The 16,851-nt window shown below is 46.5% G+C and overlaps 1 protein-coding gene across 15 annotated transcripts in view; it reads left to right on the top strand.

Annotated features, from left to right (window-relative positions):
* The window catches only part of dtnba (dystrobrevin, beta a), a 694,100-nt gene that overhangs the window by 567,636 nt on the left and 109,613 nt on the right, over nucleotides 1-16,851 (top strand). For all 15 annotated transcript variants that reach the window (XR_015079517.1, XM_085996923.1, XM_085996913.1 and 12 more), the window contains exon 14: nucleotides 111-224. Coding sequence is in view for 14 of the 15 variants with exons in the window: in XM_085996923.1 (XP_085853049.1) it covers nucleotides 111-224 (114 nt within the window). In the remaining variant the exon portion in view is untranslated. The remainder of the gene's footprint in view (nucleotides 1-110; nucleotides 225-16,851) is intronic.

Genomic DNA, 16,851 nt, shown 5'->3' with positions numbered 1-16,851 from the left:
ATCTTTGTAGATTTTTGGAGAGATTACAAGGCATTGATGTGTTACTGACATGATTACCCGTGGAATTGTCTTTCAGAGTAACTCTTCCATGTTGCTGGTCTTGTTTCCAGGGAGATTCTTCAAGAAATCCAACGTCTTAGATTAGAACACGAGCAGGCCTCACAACCAACCCCAGAGAAAGCGCAGCAGAATCCTACCCTATTGGCTGAACTGAGGCTACTGAGGTAAGGTCTGACAAATGTCAGGTTAGACTTTTTACTCTGTCTGTTTTGTTTTGATCAGCAACATCTAGCTATTGTCATGTCAATGAAGTGCCGATTCCTGCCAAGTGCAGTGACATTTAGGATTACTTCAATTGTTTCAAAATAAATAACGAGGCAGCACTCGGTGCTTTTCAGAACGTGTCGGTTATTTTTATTGTGCATGTATTTCGTGTACTTATATTTCATTGTCTTTGTTTTTAATTAGCAATTATGCACAACTATCTATCAATGTAGTTAAAAGTTTTGCATCTGACATGTCAATCAAGTGCAAAGCATGTTAATTGGTTCAGATTTCCTCACTAGAAGCAACTGATCAAAAATACTTAAACGTTTATTATTTCACCAACTTCCGAAAAATTGCCACTCACAAAAAAAGAAATCACTTGAGCTGCTAGATTGGTTTGCCACTTGCTTCCCCTATCACAATATACCACAAAGAATAACATTTGGAACGTAAAAAATGCATTGAAATCCATGGGTTTCAGAAAAAAAATCACAGCACTTGCCCAACCACTTAACCATTCCATCTTTTAATAATTCCAGCAACTTCCACCCCCCCCCTCCCCCACCGCCATCCCTCCCACCCCATGTAGTCCTTTCCTATGAAGCTTGCCTTTCTGCTCCATTGTAGAAGCTTCAAAGCTTCAGCAAGACCTTGGGCTCAGATGTCTTTGTGCCATTGCTATATGTGATCGGAGGGCTCAGTGTCTCTCACTGCTTGTTTTTTTTTGTTGCCTTGAGTGGCACATGTGGGCATAATTGCAATATTTTCCTGTCTTCCACAAATGCACATTCATAACATTTTCCCAACATCTGTACATAAGTGTCCTTCATTACACACGCCATGGGAGATGTTGTATTGTCTAAAATTACTCTGATTTTCCCAGCAAGTGAAAGAGCTGCTGTGTCTTTAAGTGACTTAAACTAGTTAGCCCTTCTGAAAACACTGCTTTAATCAATGTTTTTGCTGCTGTTACTTCCCAGTTCTGCAGGTGATGTTCCTGCTTGTCATATGTTTCCCATCAAGGAAGTTATGCCTATTTATCTGAAAATCTCTCTAGTGCAGCTTCCTTCCCACAATGATAGAAATAGCAATCACAGAACATGATTTGCCATTGCTGAGTTTGAGTCTGTTGACCAGTGTATGAACCGGTCTTGACGAATCTTAGTAACGGCAGGAAAATCACAGCAGCACAATGCCCCAGAATGGCAAGTTGTCGATTCAATCCCCACTCCACTCAGTTCCTGATCTGAGGGGAGGCTTGAGGTGTTGGCCATGTCTTTCTGTACAGCAAAGGGAAATTGGACAGGGATTTCCTACCTGAACGACACCTCATGCTACTTGTTGGCCAGCCAAAGGGGCATAGACAGAGCGTGGTGCAGGCTGTCCACCTGTCCTCTCAGCAGAGGAGGTACAAGCCCTTAAACACCTAAATATGATCACAATAATTTTGGGTTCTGTAAACTACAAAAAAAATGAAAGTTCACACAGAGATTGTCAACCGGTTGATGGTTGGGATCTTGTTTTGCGTGATACAGTTTGCAAACCACATTGATGATGCCATTTTCCTGACAACTTACAAAACAAGATGGGGACTGGAACTATCTGAACAGCAGCTGTGTTATCACTGGCCTGTGATGCTTGCACTGCAGTTGATGCTGCACACAACCTTAACAAAATGCTCCATTTACTCATACAGTGTCCATACTCTTGATTTTTATTTGCTCCTTTATGGCCCAGCTGCATAGATGCCCGTTGACTGATTCCAATGCTGCCGATTTTTATCAGAAATAGGACTTGTAAAAAGAGGAGTCCAGTTGCTCATTAATTGTTCAGATTACGTCTCCCAATGATGAACTCAAATCTCCACAACAGAAGAGCTGTGCCACATATTCATCTCCCGCAAAACCAAATATTGCTGTTGCAAATTACAGTGCCTGAACTTCATGAGTGGATAGCAGCCAGTCGCATTAGAAACAGAAGGAAGTTAAAATGTACTGCTCTTTTACTGCCGCGTGACCATTTTAATGCTGCTTGGTGGTTGAGGTGCCTACCTGACTCAGCAGGAGCCTCCTGGATACATGTAAATCGGGGACCCCAAAGCTATATTAACGGCTTAATCTCGCCTTATGTTAATAGGGCCCGGCCATTAAAATGGACCGGGCTTCTTGCAGTGCCTCCCAGGTGGCAGCCCACACATTCCACTGGCCATCCACCCAGGAGTTAAAATTCCCCTTATAGAAATGTTAACATAAGAAGAAACCATTTGGCTCGTCTTGCCTGCATTGACTTAAGGTCCCTCTTGCGGGCTGATTTTGCACAGTGTCATTTTCCTACTTTCTCCCCATACTCTTATATTCTTTAAGTAATTAAACAATATTGTTTTTAATTCATCAAAGCTTTCTACTTGTAAGAGGATGGCTATTGCATAAAAACATTTCTAATCTCCCCTTATCCTCATCTTGAGATCATGATTTCTTGTCATTGATTTAATTTCCAATTCAAGTATGTTTACCTTTCCTGATCCTTTTATCGTTTTGAATACCTCAATCAAATCTGCCCTCAATCTCAGTTTGAGAGTAGAGCCCTTGTTACTTTACACTTTCCTCAGAACTCAGACACATCCTAGTAAATCTGTATTAGACTTTTTTCCTGTGCTGTTATAATCCTCCAGAAATGAAGAGCCCAAAACTCTAGTATTTCAGGTGTGGTCCAGCTGTTCTTTTTGACAGAGCCATCTGACCTCTTTGTTCTTGTATTCAATCTCTTTTGATGTAAACCCCAAAATCCCATTTGTTATCTTAATGGCTTTTTATAACTGTTCATCCATTTTAAGGAACTTTGGGCTAGAAATTCATTATAGCCCAGGAATGGGCAGCATCATTAGAAAAGTTGGAGAATTAGCACCAAGCGCTAATGCTTCAGACTGCACACAAAATTTGTCCTCACTGCTCAAAGAAATGATTGGAAGTCCTAATTCAGGTCTTTATGCCCAAGCTCATTGGAGTTACACTCAAAGGGTGGACCAATATCGGGTGCAGTCTAATCACAAGTCATGATTGCCACAGGTTTTTTTCAGTACTTAAAGGGGAGGTTCATTGATGCTGCAGAACCTCATTCTCTGCATTGCAGCTGCCTCAGCAAGCAGCAGCAGGTCAAGGAGTAGGAGCTGGAGGACTGAAGCAGCTGTACTCCTGGCAGACCCACGCCCCGGGGAGAGAGCCCACAGATTCTGCGATCAAGCATTGGAGGCATTGGAGTTTGCTGTGGAGAGACGGAGGGCGGTGCTCTACCTGGCAAGTGGCAGGAGGCGGTGCACTACCTGGCAAGTGGCAGGAGGCCCTCGCCGCACGTCGTTCGAACCATGTGGAGGGAGGAAGCGCAGTACGTCTTGAGCAGCACTGTAGTCCTCAGAACCCACACACAGTGCAGGAAAAAATTTAACGACCTCACTCGGGTGGTCAGGGCGAGTCAATGCTTCAACAAATGCTACATACCACCATCTGAACTACAGTCTTCACACACTGCCCAAAACACCACACCCACAGCACTCACCCACCAACAATCTCTACCTACCAACAATCTCTACCTACCAACACTCACACCCACATCTCACACCTTGCGCACAATGACAGCTATTCAACTATGGCAGGCATATCACCCAAACACATTGCTCTACACTCACTCACACACTTTCCTTTCTCTTGCAAGCCAAGGTGGCTCACTACAGGAAGGAGCAGGAGCACACAGGCAGGGGACAAGCCAACACCCAACCACTGTCTGTGCTGGAGAATAGAGTGCTGCAGATTATTCAGCGCCATGGCTACTGATGACATTGACCCCTTGGGGACAACAACGTTATGTTCATCCCTACTGCTCCTTCTGACATCCCACTTCCCCCTCACCCCACAAGCCTTTCGCACTTTCCAACTAATCATTCTGCATGCATGTATTTCTCCCTTCCTGTCCCCTCCCCTCACCTTAACCTGACTCTTGTGCCTTTATGCTTTCAGATAATGAGCAAGCACCTGAGCAGCCTGTCCCTGAGGGCACCGTAGAGAGCGAGGCGGGAGAAGAGGAGGAAGAAGAACACACCGCGTCACTGCATGTCTCACCTGCAGGCACCAGCTCAGATACGGGCACTATGCGTTCTTTAGAGGCTAGTATAGTTGTGGGATCTGCACAGGGTGAGGCAGCGGGGATGAGTGGGCTGCAGCAGGGCCGGGGGGAAAGGGTAGCTCGGGGCCAGCTCCCCAGAGGGCAAGTTCATGCACGAGTTCTGCTGCACAGGACTTAGACGAGGACCTCGATGGGGAGGCCTTCAGAAGAAGGGTGATCAGCATGCACACGGAAATGATAGCTGCAGTGGCAAGGGTGCCCGAGAGCCTCTTGGCAATGGTAAGGAGCATAGAGGAGTCTGCCTCCAACATTGCACAAGGCTCTGCGCACACCATGGAGCCCATCATTTCCAGTCTGCAAAGGATGGTAGACTCCCAGAGAGAATGTGACGACCCAGACCTGATGCCACGTGCGATGGGCGATCTGGCAGCTTCCACTGCAGCACAGGCGGAAACGATGCAATGTCTTAGTAATGCAGTTTATGCTTGTTGCCATTCAATCTCAGACTGCTCTCATGCAGTCTCAGCTTGATGTCACACAAGCTCTGACTGCTGCCATCGTGGCTGGGTCTACCACCGTCGACAGAGGCTTTCACGGTGTCACAACAGGCCAGCAATCTGTGCTCCAACAGATTGCTAGGGATGCTGAGGTGCTGCCCCGGGGGAGTGGCATGTGTCAGTGGAGCAGGAAGCTGCTGTCCTCTCTCAGGAGGACAGCATTCCTGCTCCCACTGCTGCCACTCCGCCATTGCCCTTGTTGCTGCCTGTCATCCAGCCAGCCCAGACTGCTGCTGCCCATGCTGAGGTGGTGCAGTCTACAGCCGGGCCTTCCACACCCAGAGCTGGTCGAGGGTGTCCTGCAAGGACATCTGAAGTCTCTGGCACCGACATTCAGCAGCCTTCCACCAGCCCTGCTGCAGCCACTGGGCCAGCACTTCATAGGAGCACTAGAGTAGGCAAAGGCACAGTAACGAGAGGCACTAAGGGATTGCACAGTGGTGAACAGTTAATATTTTTGTTGTAAATATGTGTTCACTGATTTTTGATAAAGTTATTAATTCAGTTTGGATTCTTTTGTGGTGTGTTTCATTTCAGCTTTGCGCTGTGATATGGCCTGTGACAAGGAAGGAATGATGGGGATGTGTTGAGCAACGGGGATCTGGGGAAACTCAGTCTGATGAGGCGATCACAGACTACCCTTCCAGAAGGCTAATTGAGTGGCTGCTTCCTCTCTCGCTCCTGTTCCTCATCGACCTCCTCATCTTCCTCTTTCTCCTCGTCCTCCTCCTCCTCTCCCTCTTCCTCCTCCTGAGGTGGTCCTACAATCCCTGGTGGCAAGGGCTGGGCCCTCATGATGGACAAGTTGTGGCGCATGCAGCAGACCACCACGAAATGGGACACCTGCTCAGCTGAGTACTGGAGGGCTCCTCCTGAGCGGTCAAGGCAGCGGAACCATTGCTTGAGCACCCTGATGGTCTGCTCACTGATGTTCCTGGTGGCAGCATAGCTCTCATTATATGAGAGCTGGCAGGAGTGTTGGGGTTATGGAGGGGAGTCATGAGCCAGGTGGAGGGTGGATAGCCCTTGTCTCCAAGCAGCCAGCCACGAGCTTGACGTGGTGGCTGGAAGAATGCTGGCACACCGGTCTGGTGCAGGATGAAGGCATCGTGGCTGCTGCCAGGATAGCGGGCATTCACATTGAGGATTTGCTGTCTGTAGTCCCACATCAACGGCACATTAAGTGAATGGTAAACTTTGCAGTTACGGAAGATGTCAGGATTGTTATGCAGTTCCCGCAAAGTCACGTGGGTGCAGTCAATGGCACCATGGGGAATCCCGCTATCCTGGCAAAGCCACATGCACGCTCGTCCTGCTTCTCTCTGGTGATGGCGAAGGAAATGTAGTCCCTTCTCCTACTGTAGAGAGCCTCTGTGACCTCCTGGATGCAGCAATGGATGGCAAACTGCGAGATGTTAGCAATGTCTCCTGTTGCAGACTGGAAGGATCTGTTGGCGAAGAAATTGAGGGTGACAGTGACCTTGACTTTTTTTGTTCATGGGATGTGGCCGTCACTGGCAAGGCCAACATTTATTGCCCATCCCTGGTTGCCCTTGAGAAGATGGTGGTGAGCCACCGCCTTGAACCGCTGCAGTCCGTATGGTGAAGGTACTCCCACAGTGCTGTTAGGGAGTGAGTTCCAGGATTTTGACCCAGTGACGATGAAGGAACGGCGATATACATCCAAGTCCGGATGGTGTGTGACTTGGAGTGGAACTTGGAGGTGGTGGTGCTCCCATGCGCCTGCTGCCCTTGTCCTTCTAGCATGGACTGCTACTGTGAGAGCTGTGGTCGCCCTGATCTGAGGCTGAAGATCTGGTTGCAGGAGGTGGCAGAGTTCTGTGACCACCTCCTTGGTGAAGCGGAGCCTTCTAATATACTGTTCCTCGCTTAATTGGAGGTAGGAGAAGTGCTTTCGGAATACCCTCGGAGGGTAAGGCCTCCTGTTGAGAGCCCTGACGGCCCTCCTCCCTCTGGGCACATGTTTCAGCCTTTCTCGCTCCCTCCGCCATAGATGCTGGAGGGAAAAGTCAACTGCCAGTACAGCCCCCATTAATGTAACGAAGTGTAGCAGTTTGATATGTGAGTTTTTTTAAGAATAAATGTAGCTACTTTTTAGTTGCCACAATACTCCTCATACAAAATAACCTTGAAATGACTGAATTAAACTGTTGGACTATGTGAAACTGACCAGAAACTATTGAAACTTCACTAACATGACAGCTGCGAGTCATTACTGATGATCCCTTTAAATAACATCCCTGGAGCTGGCTTCCTGCTACTTCATGCCAGCTCTCCCTGTCGCTGTTTACTCCAGGCGCTAAGGTAGGTGGCGACAATCAGTTTTGCAGACCGGGCGCTCAGTGAGCGTTGCACACTCACTGATGTCACGATCCACCTGGCATTGAGGCTTCCCACTCAGCTCCAGATAACCTTCCAAGTTAATGCATCAACAGATAGGGTGGTCCTGATCCCTGCTTAAAGCAGCTCTGGTATTCTGTATAGTTTTAATTAGTTACATTCTAACAGTACCCTTATGCACATTTGGAGATCCATAACTCTTGCCTCTGCCAACCTGTGTCTGAGCTCTCTGATTTGGGCAAGTGGGATGTGTCCTTACAGGGGGGAGAGTGTACACTCCATATTGGGAAAACAGAAACCCAACGTTCAGGTGTAGGTTTCTCAGTAGCTTAATTTGGAGATTCTTAAACACGGTAATGGGTTTCTGCACATGCCAAGAAGCTTACTAACCCAACCTGGGCACCTCATTAGCCAATCTTTGCCAGTCTGAGAAACATCCATTTACTGCACATACATTAGTGCTCAACTTGGCCAACTCAGGTGTCTAAAGGAAAATTGGGGTCTAATTTAAAGCTGCTCATCTATTTTCCTTTCACCACACTGGTTGTTCACGTAATGTTACATATTGATGAGAAAAATATACATCATTGTTACACTACATCACGGATTAAAAAGTTGTTGTCCAAAAATGCTGCATTTATTTTGTTTTCATAGAATGATACAGCACAGAAGGAAGCCATTCGGCCCATTGAACCATTACTTATTTACTGACTGCCAATGAATGAATTAAGAAGAATCACTTTAACCTCAGTGAATGCTTTGTTCTCATTGCTGTAGTCCTTGGCTCAAATCCCTCCAGTGTTCAGTGCTGGAACCTCAGTTATAATGGCCCGGAATTTGTGGTCAGCGGCAAAGCAAAGGTTTTCACTGCTGGCCCCGAAGCTTCACCCACAGATCTCATGACATGTAAATCAAATCAATGAAGTATAGCGGGGATGCCCTAGCGCAAGCTGCTGTGACGTCAACAAGCTGCTTAAGCAGCCAATCAAAACGCAGATTTCTCATAGACTGCGAACGGGGAAGTAAGTAAACTCTTAAAATTCTAACTTTTTAAAAACGTTAAAGAGAAAAACAAGGATTGGGGCTCTCATGGGGGAAAAGGCAAACCTGAAATAAAGATGAACAATTAAAAAAAAAAAAAAAAAAAAAAATTCTTACAAATTAATTTTTTTATTAAAATGGATAAATTTGACACTGCACAAAATTAAAATGTTTTTTTAGGGCCATAACCTTTGCTTAGCAGTCAATGCATTGTTAAAACCCCAGTTACATCTAATCCCTTTGGGTCTAACTTTTAGTGGGTAATTAACAGCAGAATTACTGCGGAAGAGTCGAAGTTTTCATTAGTTTCCATGATTGGAGAGATTTCACTGATTCCCGGCTCTGTGATAGGGGGGGCGGGGGTACAGCGTAGCCTGTAGAGGAGCAGTGAATGACAGACCGCAACTTCAGGATTTCTGCATTAGGCTGTGCATGCGCTAAACCCTGAAGTTGCGATCAGTTTCAAAGATGAAATAGCAGCAAACGCTGTCAGTTCACCGTCATCAGGACTGCAAATTCTGGGCCATTGTGTATAAGGTGCATTTTCAGTTTTCAACTGAACCACAAGGTGGCATAAGGCACCACAAAGAGTGTCCACCTCACCTGAATCAAGCCTCCTGCTGGTTGATTTATCCACCCCCAGAATGAATGAAAGTTAACACTGCAGTATACTGACAGGAACACAGGCAAGATAAGAATGGAACGGAAAAGGACAGCGCTGAAGAGTTGAACCAAGTTAGCCCAAATATTTTATTGAAACTGATCCTCAAGAAAAGGACAATTCCCTGGAAAGTGTAGGGTTTTCAATTTCACCACCTGGGAGGTAACCAGATTGAGCAGATTGCCAACCCATTTGAAATGAATGGGATAAAATTCGGGCGGGTGCCACAACAGGCGAGCGATGTGCTCTGCCAGTTTACACCCCAAGGCAGTGCAGTTGAAAATTGCCTCCTGTGTCATTTACAGAGAAATTGTTTCCAGGAGGAAAAACTGCTAAAGCCTTTTTAATCTGAACCTTTACTTGGATTATTTTTTCCTGACATATTTACTTATCCCCAATCAATTATTTTATAGAAGATGCATATGTTATTGACGGATGTGTTAGACCCATTGATGGTTTCTACATCGGTCTGTCTGCTTATTTTGAATGGTATTTGTTAAGTATGTGTATTGTATTGAACAATTAACACAAAGACTTAAACGTATAACTCAAACAGGTCTTTACTGGTTGGAGGTAGGGACTATACGTAGGTCTTTACTTCATGCCCACAGGCGGGAACTGAGGGGAGATCAGTACCCACAGTACTATTTATACCCCTATGGCCAGGAGTGGTACTGCGTATCACTACGCCCTACAAGTAGTGCAGTCCTGTCCATAGGTTCAAAGTAGCACACATATTACATACACAACATTCCTCCCTTCCTAGCTTTACAGTCATCTCCCCATTTAACATAACGTAATAACATATATACATATATAACTTCAGGTTTACATAACAGAATAACATAGATACATAGATAACTTCATGTCAAAACAGATCACAGATTCAGTCTCGGCGGAAAACAGTTCACAGATTCAATCTCTGTGGTGTAGTCGGTTCACGTTGCTGGAGTGACTCATTCAATAGTCCTTCCATGGATTTAACAGTTTGAACTTCCGAACTGAATTGGCTCCGTTCGGAGGGACCACGTGTGTGATCTGGTAGAGGTAATAATGGTTCAGATGGGTCATCTTCTGTTTCGACTTTGCCTTTTCTGCTTCTTGGAGACTCTCTGGGCTCCACTGTCAGCTGCCAGCTGCATGCGCAGTTCCTCCTTCTCTTCCTCCTTTTTCCGTAGTAGAGCCACCTTCTCCCGATGTTCCGTAGACTTTCGGTGCTCCTCCATGATTTCTGTATGGTGGGAGTCGAAGTTACAAGTTGGGCAGGACAGGACATAGTAATATTCGGTGTCGTCCTGATCTAGGCCAGCGAGAGGGTCTTCTATTTCCTCCATACCCAGCTGGGCGTTAGCCAGCTTTTGTTCCAAGTCCAGACATCTTTCCTGAAGAGACTTCTTCATGCGTACCTCTTCATCCAGCTTTTTCTGGGCTTTCAGCAAGTCGTTTACTAATGACCTCATTTGAGATTTTACTACTTCAACTTCTTTTGGAGATTGATTGATCGGACTATTCAATCCCTCTACCGGAGCAGCTGTTTCAGCGGTCTGTTGTTCCACGTTGACGTGAGTCAGCGTACTTTTGGCATCCAAGGGCTGCTCTGTTGCAGTCATCTCAGTCTGTGTTGCCACCTCAGCTCTTCCAATAACCTTTGAGAGCTCCGAACCCCTTTCGTTTGAATATTGAAGTTCGTGTTCAAGTTTTTCCCATTTCAGAGTCCTGTCCTTCAGCATATGCAGGAGTTGGCTGACCGTTAACTCCTCTGACATCAGACGTTTTGTGTGCTCCTGCTCCATTTTCTCCATCAGCTGCTTCTGTTGTCTTTCCAGATTCTCCAACTCTATATCAAAGAACTCTTTCGTTGCATTCAACTCTTGCTCAAAACGGCGAAGCATTTGTTCTAATTGCTGTTGTAGTTTGAAATGGAGTTGAGTTCGAGCCCGGTGTCCCTCAGAAATGGGCACATCAGTAGACTTGCCAGACTCAGAATCCACAGTTAAACTATGTTGTTGTTGCTCAGTGGAATTCTGTGCTGAAACTTTGTCTTTTGCACCTGAGTTGGGCTTACCATCATCCGTTCCAGAATCTGGGCCGACTATCTTCACCGAGTTCTCACTCGTTATTGTTTGTAGGAAATGCCAGTCCATATTCATTTTCCTAATCCACTCCCGTCCTAGTAGTGGAGAACCTCCTTCAGATATCACATATAAGTCCATTATTTGACTGTCTTCGCCCTTGTGGACCACTGCAACCTCTATTTTCCCGATGGGGTACACTCTTTGCCCCGTGTATGTTTTCAATATAATCCCCGTATCCTGTAGGGGAATATGTTGGAATAACTTTCTGTAATCTTTCTTATTTATGACCGTCAATGCCGATCCAGTGTCCAATTCCAGTTTTACTTGGACTCCTTCTATCTGAAGAGTGACCCAAATTGTCTGGAGGTCTGCACCCTTACCAGCGTTGAGTACTCTTAAGCTAGCCAGTTCATTACAGCTTAAGCTAGCCAGTTCATTACTGCTAGCGTCTGAATCGGACTCCTGTTCGGTCACCTTGTGTACCTTTGCGTATTTTCCTTGCGGTGACTTCTTGTTGCTGGTCTTCTTCCCTGACCTGCATACTCTAGCTATATGTCCAAGCCTACCACAAGTTCTACATTCTTGGTTTTTAAACCAACACTGGTTCTGATCATGCGTTGTCTTTCCACAATGATAACATTTGCCAGAACTCACACCCAATTTGTGTGCACTGAGCTCCGGTGACCGTAGCTGCATTACTGCCGTGCCTCTCGCTGCGGCTTCGTGTGCTGCTGCCATAGTGACCGCCTTCTCAAGCGTCAGCTCATTCTCCTCGAGCAGTCGCTTTTGTGTATCCTGTTTAAATAAACCACACACAAATTTGTCTCGTAGTGCATCTGTCAGTCCCGTTCCAAACTGGCAATATTTCGCTAATTTACGCAATTCCAGCAAATATTCAGCATTGCTTTCATGCTGTAGCTGCCTTCTGTCGTAAAATTTAAATCGTTCCGCTAGCATCAGCGGCGTGGGGTTTAGATGATCTTTCAGGACAGTAACAATCTCATCGAACGTCTTATCCGCCGGTTCATCTGGTGATAACAGGTGTTTCAATTGCCCGTATGTCTTCGCACCCATTAAATTTAATAATGTTAGAGCTTTATCTTGGTCACGAATTTTATTGGCCTTACAATAATTTTTTACTCTTTCAACATATATGGCCCAGTCTTCGAGGTCACTATCAAAGGTGCTAATATTCCCGTGTTTAGGCATTGTAGATTTGCAATTTCTCAGATTTTATTTTGTTTACTTGTTATCAAAGATGGCGGCTTCCCGCTCTTGCCGTCGTCCTCCGCCCACAAAATGGCGGTTTTCCCGCGCTTGGCGGTCTTCACCCGTCCCCCGACGCCGTCTCCCTTCAGCCCCCGAGTGCGGCCCTTATCTTCGCCGCGATCGCCCAAGTGCGGCCCTTATCAGCGGATGCGATCGCTGGATCGCGAAGTGGCTCCCGACCGAAGCGGCTCTTGCTCGCTCCCTCCCGGGCTCTGGCTTACCCGCTCGCGCGTTTCACCGCGGCTCTTATCAGGGATTGCGATCGCCCTTATCTTCTCCAACTTCCCCAGCCCTGTCTTTGCAGCCAACGCTGCACGGCTTACCCCACCACCTAGGTTGAACAAGGAAACTGCAGAAAGACTTCTGTCAGTCGCTGGAAGCTGTCAGGATGGCTGCTGCACTCCAGTGCTCAGTCGCTGATGGAGGCTTCAGAGTCCTAAAGCCTGTCGCTTCTAGTGGGGTGGTGATGTTTGAAACCTCTCTTCAACTGCCGCAGGGTAAGAACCTGACTCGTCGCCAGTGTTAAGTATGTGTATTGTATTGAACAATTAACACAAAGACTTAAACGTATAACTCAAACAGGTCTTTACTGGTTGGAGGTAGGGACTATACGTAGGTCTTTACTTCATGCCCACAGGCGGGAACTGAGGGGAGATCAGTACCCACAGTACTATTTATACCCCTATGGCCAGGAGTGGTACTGCGTATCACTACGCCCTACAAGTAGTGCAGTCCTGGCCATAGGTTCAAAGTAGCACACATATTACATACACAACAGTATTGTCACCAGGAATGTGTCCTAAGGTAAAATTAATTCTTTTTAAACTTTGTGAGAAAGATAATTGGCAGTACTAGTAATGAAACTAAGAAAAGGTACGCTGTCTTGAGCAAAGCATTTCGATGAGTGGCACAGTTAATTTCAGAGATTTTATAGACGTAGTACATCAGACATCAGCAATGCTAGAAAAGTTGATTATGATTTTAATAATTGCTCTGCCTACTGACTGATTAAATTTAGATTACAGGATTCAGATTTGTAGAGGTTCTTCAAATCCCAACACTCAGGAGATTAAGGTCACATTGGCAGCCAGTAGCCAACCCTGCCCTTCCATTGACCTGCCTCTCTAACCCAGCTGAAAACCAGAGATGAGTGCAGAACTGGAAAAGAGAAACCAAACACACATTTAATTTCTTATCCACCCTCCACAACACTACAGTATTTGAGTTAATTTTGATGAATAAATACACAAAAATAACCTAATTTATGCAATATCAGAATTAGAAGCATCTTTCCTGTGTTCTTAGTGGTACCAACAATGCACAAGGGTAGCAAGATGTCCCACTGCATAAGAGCAGCTCCATTTGCCATATCCTGTTAGGTTGTTTTGTTGTAATGATGGACTAGCAGCCTTTCTAGCTGATTACAGGGCAAATTGTCTCAATGAGAAGGAAAATAAAACTGCAAATACGAGAACTCTTCAATAAAAATGGAAATACTGGAACTATAAGCCAGTATGTCAAAAAAAAGGTAAGCTAATGCTGTAGTGTATGTAACTGTTCTACCTTTAAGAGAACTATTGTATGTAACCGTCCACCTTTAAGAGAACTATTTTAGGTGTGGCACTACTTTATCCTGGCTGCTGTATACTGTAATACCGACGGTGACCACACCGGTATATAAGTGCTGTGGCAGAATTGATTGGGCAGATTCGCCCTGACCTTCGAATAGTAAAGTCCTGTTTAAGTTACTCTTGTAGTCTGTGTATTACTTCGCTATACAACCCACAGACTTTACAGTGGCGACGAGTTCGATCTTACCCTGCGGCAACAATACTTCTGAAGAAGTAAACGAGCGTCGAAAAGAGGCACCCGCCCTCGTCGTTTTGCTGAGAGAAAACTCGAGTCTGCAGACCAAGAAAGGAGGAAGATTTCAAACACGAAGTCTTCCATCAGCAACAGGCACGGATTGTCCCTTCTGCCACGGTGGTGAGTGAGCCGATCAACACGAGAAGCAAGTCGGCCACGGTGACTGTGAGTAAAGGGAAAATTAAAAAAAATAAACGGAGGATAAGGGCAGTGAACTCGACCACGGTCGAGGGGGAAAGGAGCCGGACAGAAGCCGGGCCCAGAGGCGCTGAGACGGGGCAGCGTGGAGCGCGGAAGCCGCGGTACAAGCGGGTTGGGGAGCGTTGTGAGACGGCTAGACCGCAACGGCGAAAAAGGCCGGACAACTACTGCGACCACGAGGCGCTGCAACCGGGATCGTAAGGCGCGGGAAGATATAAAAATAAATAAGCCACGGAGAACTCAGCCGCAGCCGGGGAGGAAAGCACCGGACTGCGAGAGGGCTGGGAGGCGTGATTGGAGCGAAAAAGGCCGGGCACCTACCGAGGCCGCGAGGCGCTGCGACTGGGATCATAAGGCGCGGAGGCAATAAATAAATAAATAACTAAATAACCCGCGAAGAATCAGCCGCAGCCGGGGAGGAAAGGACCGGACTGCGGGAGGTCTGGGAGAGGCGCGCGAGCGGGAGAGACAGAGCCCGAGGGAGAGACCGAGCGAGGTTCCGGCCAGCGGCTTGCAGCAGCTGCCGTGAAGGACCAGGAGCTGGATCTGTCCGACACCAACTGGTTGTCCCCAGCGCCGGTTGCCCCTGCCGAAAAGAAGAAGGGGGGGGGAACAAGGAACGCGATCGGCTTTTCTAGCGCGCGCTTCAGAATAAACTGAAGCCGGCGCACAGGCTACAAACCCCGTAAACCAGTGGTCGTCGCCCGAGGGCAAAGCTTACCCCTCCCACCAGAGGAAGAAGTCAGGAGCGGGAAACCGCCATTTTGCCAGTAGGGGGGGAAGAAGACAAGCGCGGGAAACCGCCATTTTGCCAGTAGGCGGGGAAGAAGACAAGCGTGGGAAACCGCCATTTTTGGAAAAAAAAAGAAAAAGTTAGAAAGTTAAAGAGAAATCCTGTTGTTTCGCAGAAAGATAGTGAGAGATAGTGAAGATGCCTAAGCAGGGTAACATCAACAACTTCGATGCCGAGGTGGAAGATTGGGCCACGTACGTAGAACGTATCGAGATATATTGTGAGGCCAATAAAATAGAAGATGATGATAAAGCTATAACCTTGCTAAACTCGATGGGCGCGAAGACATACGGGTTATTGAAGCATCTTCTATCACCAGCTAAACCGGCGGATCAGACTTTCGATAATATTGTTGCTGTTCTGAAGGATCACTTGAACCCCACACCGCTGATGTTGGCGGAACGATTCAAATTTTATGCGAGAACGCAACGGAAAGAGGAAAGCAACGCGGAATACTTGGTCGAACTGCGTAGACTAGCGAAATACTGCCAGTTTGGAGGAAATCTGACACAGGCATTGCGAGACAAGTTCGTGTGCGGGCTGTCGAAGGAAGGAACGCAAAAGCGACTACTCGAAGAGAACGACCTTACACTTGAGAGGGCTGTCCTTATCGCAGCATCGCACGAAGCCGCAGCGAAAGGAACTGCGGAAATGCAGCTAAAGGCAGCGGTACTCAGTGTGGATCAAATTACTTCGGGTACAACGAAATGTTATCGTTGTGGGAAGACAACACACGACCAGAACCAATGCTGGTTTAAAAACCAGGAATGTAGAAAATGTGGCAAACTGGGTCACATAGCTAAAGTATGCCGGTCAGGAAAGAAGACCAACAACCAAAAAAAGCCATCACAGGGAAAGTACAACAAAGTACACAAGGTGGCTGAGAAGAGTTCAGACGAACAGAATTCGGATTCAGACCCAAACGGCCAGGAACTGGGTAGTCTGAGAATTCACAATGTGAGTAAGAAAGCTGACCTACAAACTATCTGGGTCATGCTAAAAATAGCCGGAGTCCAAGTGAAAATGGAGTTGGACACTGGATCAGCCCTATCAGTCATAAATCGAAGGGATTACAACCGGCTATTCTCACATATACCCTTGAGAGATACCAAGTTCGTATTGCAGACATACATGGGGCATAAAGTATACCCCATGGGGAAGATAAGAGTCAAGGTGAGAGACAGGGGCAAAGAACACCCAGGAATGGACTTATATGTACTACCTGAGGGAGGACCACCACTTCTAGGATGGGAGTGGATCAAGAAAATAGACATGGAATGGCACTACCTAAAAGCAATAACGAGTGAGGACTCGGTGCAGACAATCAGCTCAGACTCTGAAACGGATGACGATGAGACCAGCCCAAGTATGAAAGAAAAGTCTAAAATGAACTTGCTGACTGAGGTTGGAAAAACGAAGGCGTGCATAAAGGCTTATGCTCCAGAGGAGAACAAAGTTTCAGAACAGAATTCCACTGAACAACAACAACATAGTTTGACAGAGAATTCTGAGTCTGTCCAGTTTACAGACATATACATTACTGAGGAACACCGAGCTCAAACTCAACTTTATTTCAAATTACAACAGCAATTAGAACAATTGAGTTACCGTCTTGAGCAAGAGACAACAGCAATGAAAAAGTTC

The sequence above is a fragment of the Somniosus microcephalus genome, chromosome 9 (assembly GCF_052327205.1).
Source record: "Somniosus microcephalus isolate GS21.2 chromosome 9, FLI_Smic_1.0, whole genome shotgun sequence".
Taxonomy (NCBI): Eukaryota; Metazoa; Chordata; class Chondrichthyes; order Squaliformes; family Somniosidae; genus Somniosus; species Somniosus microcephalus.
Note: the sequence above shows the minus strand (reverse complement) of the source record. Positions and strands in the feature narration are given on the sequence as shown.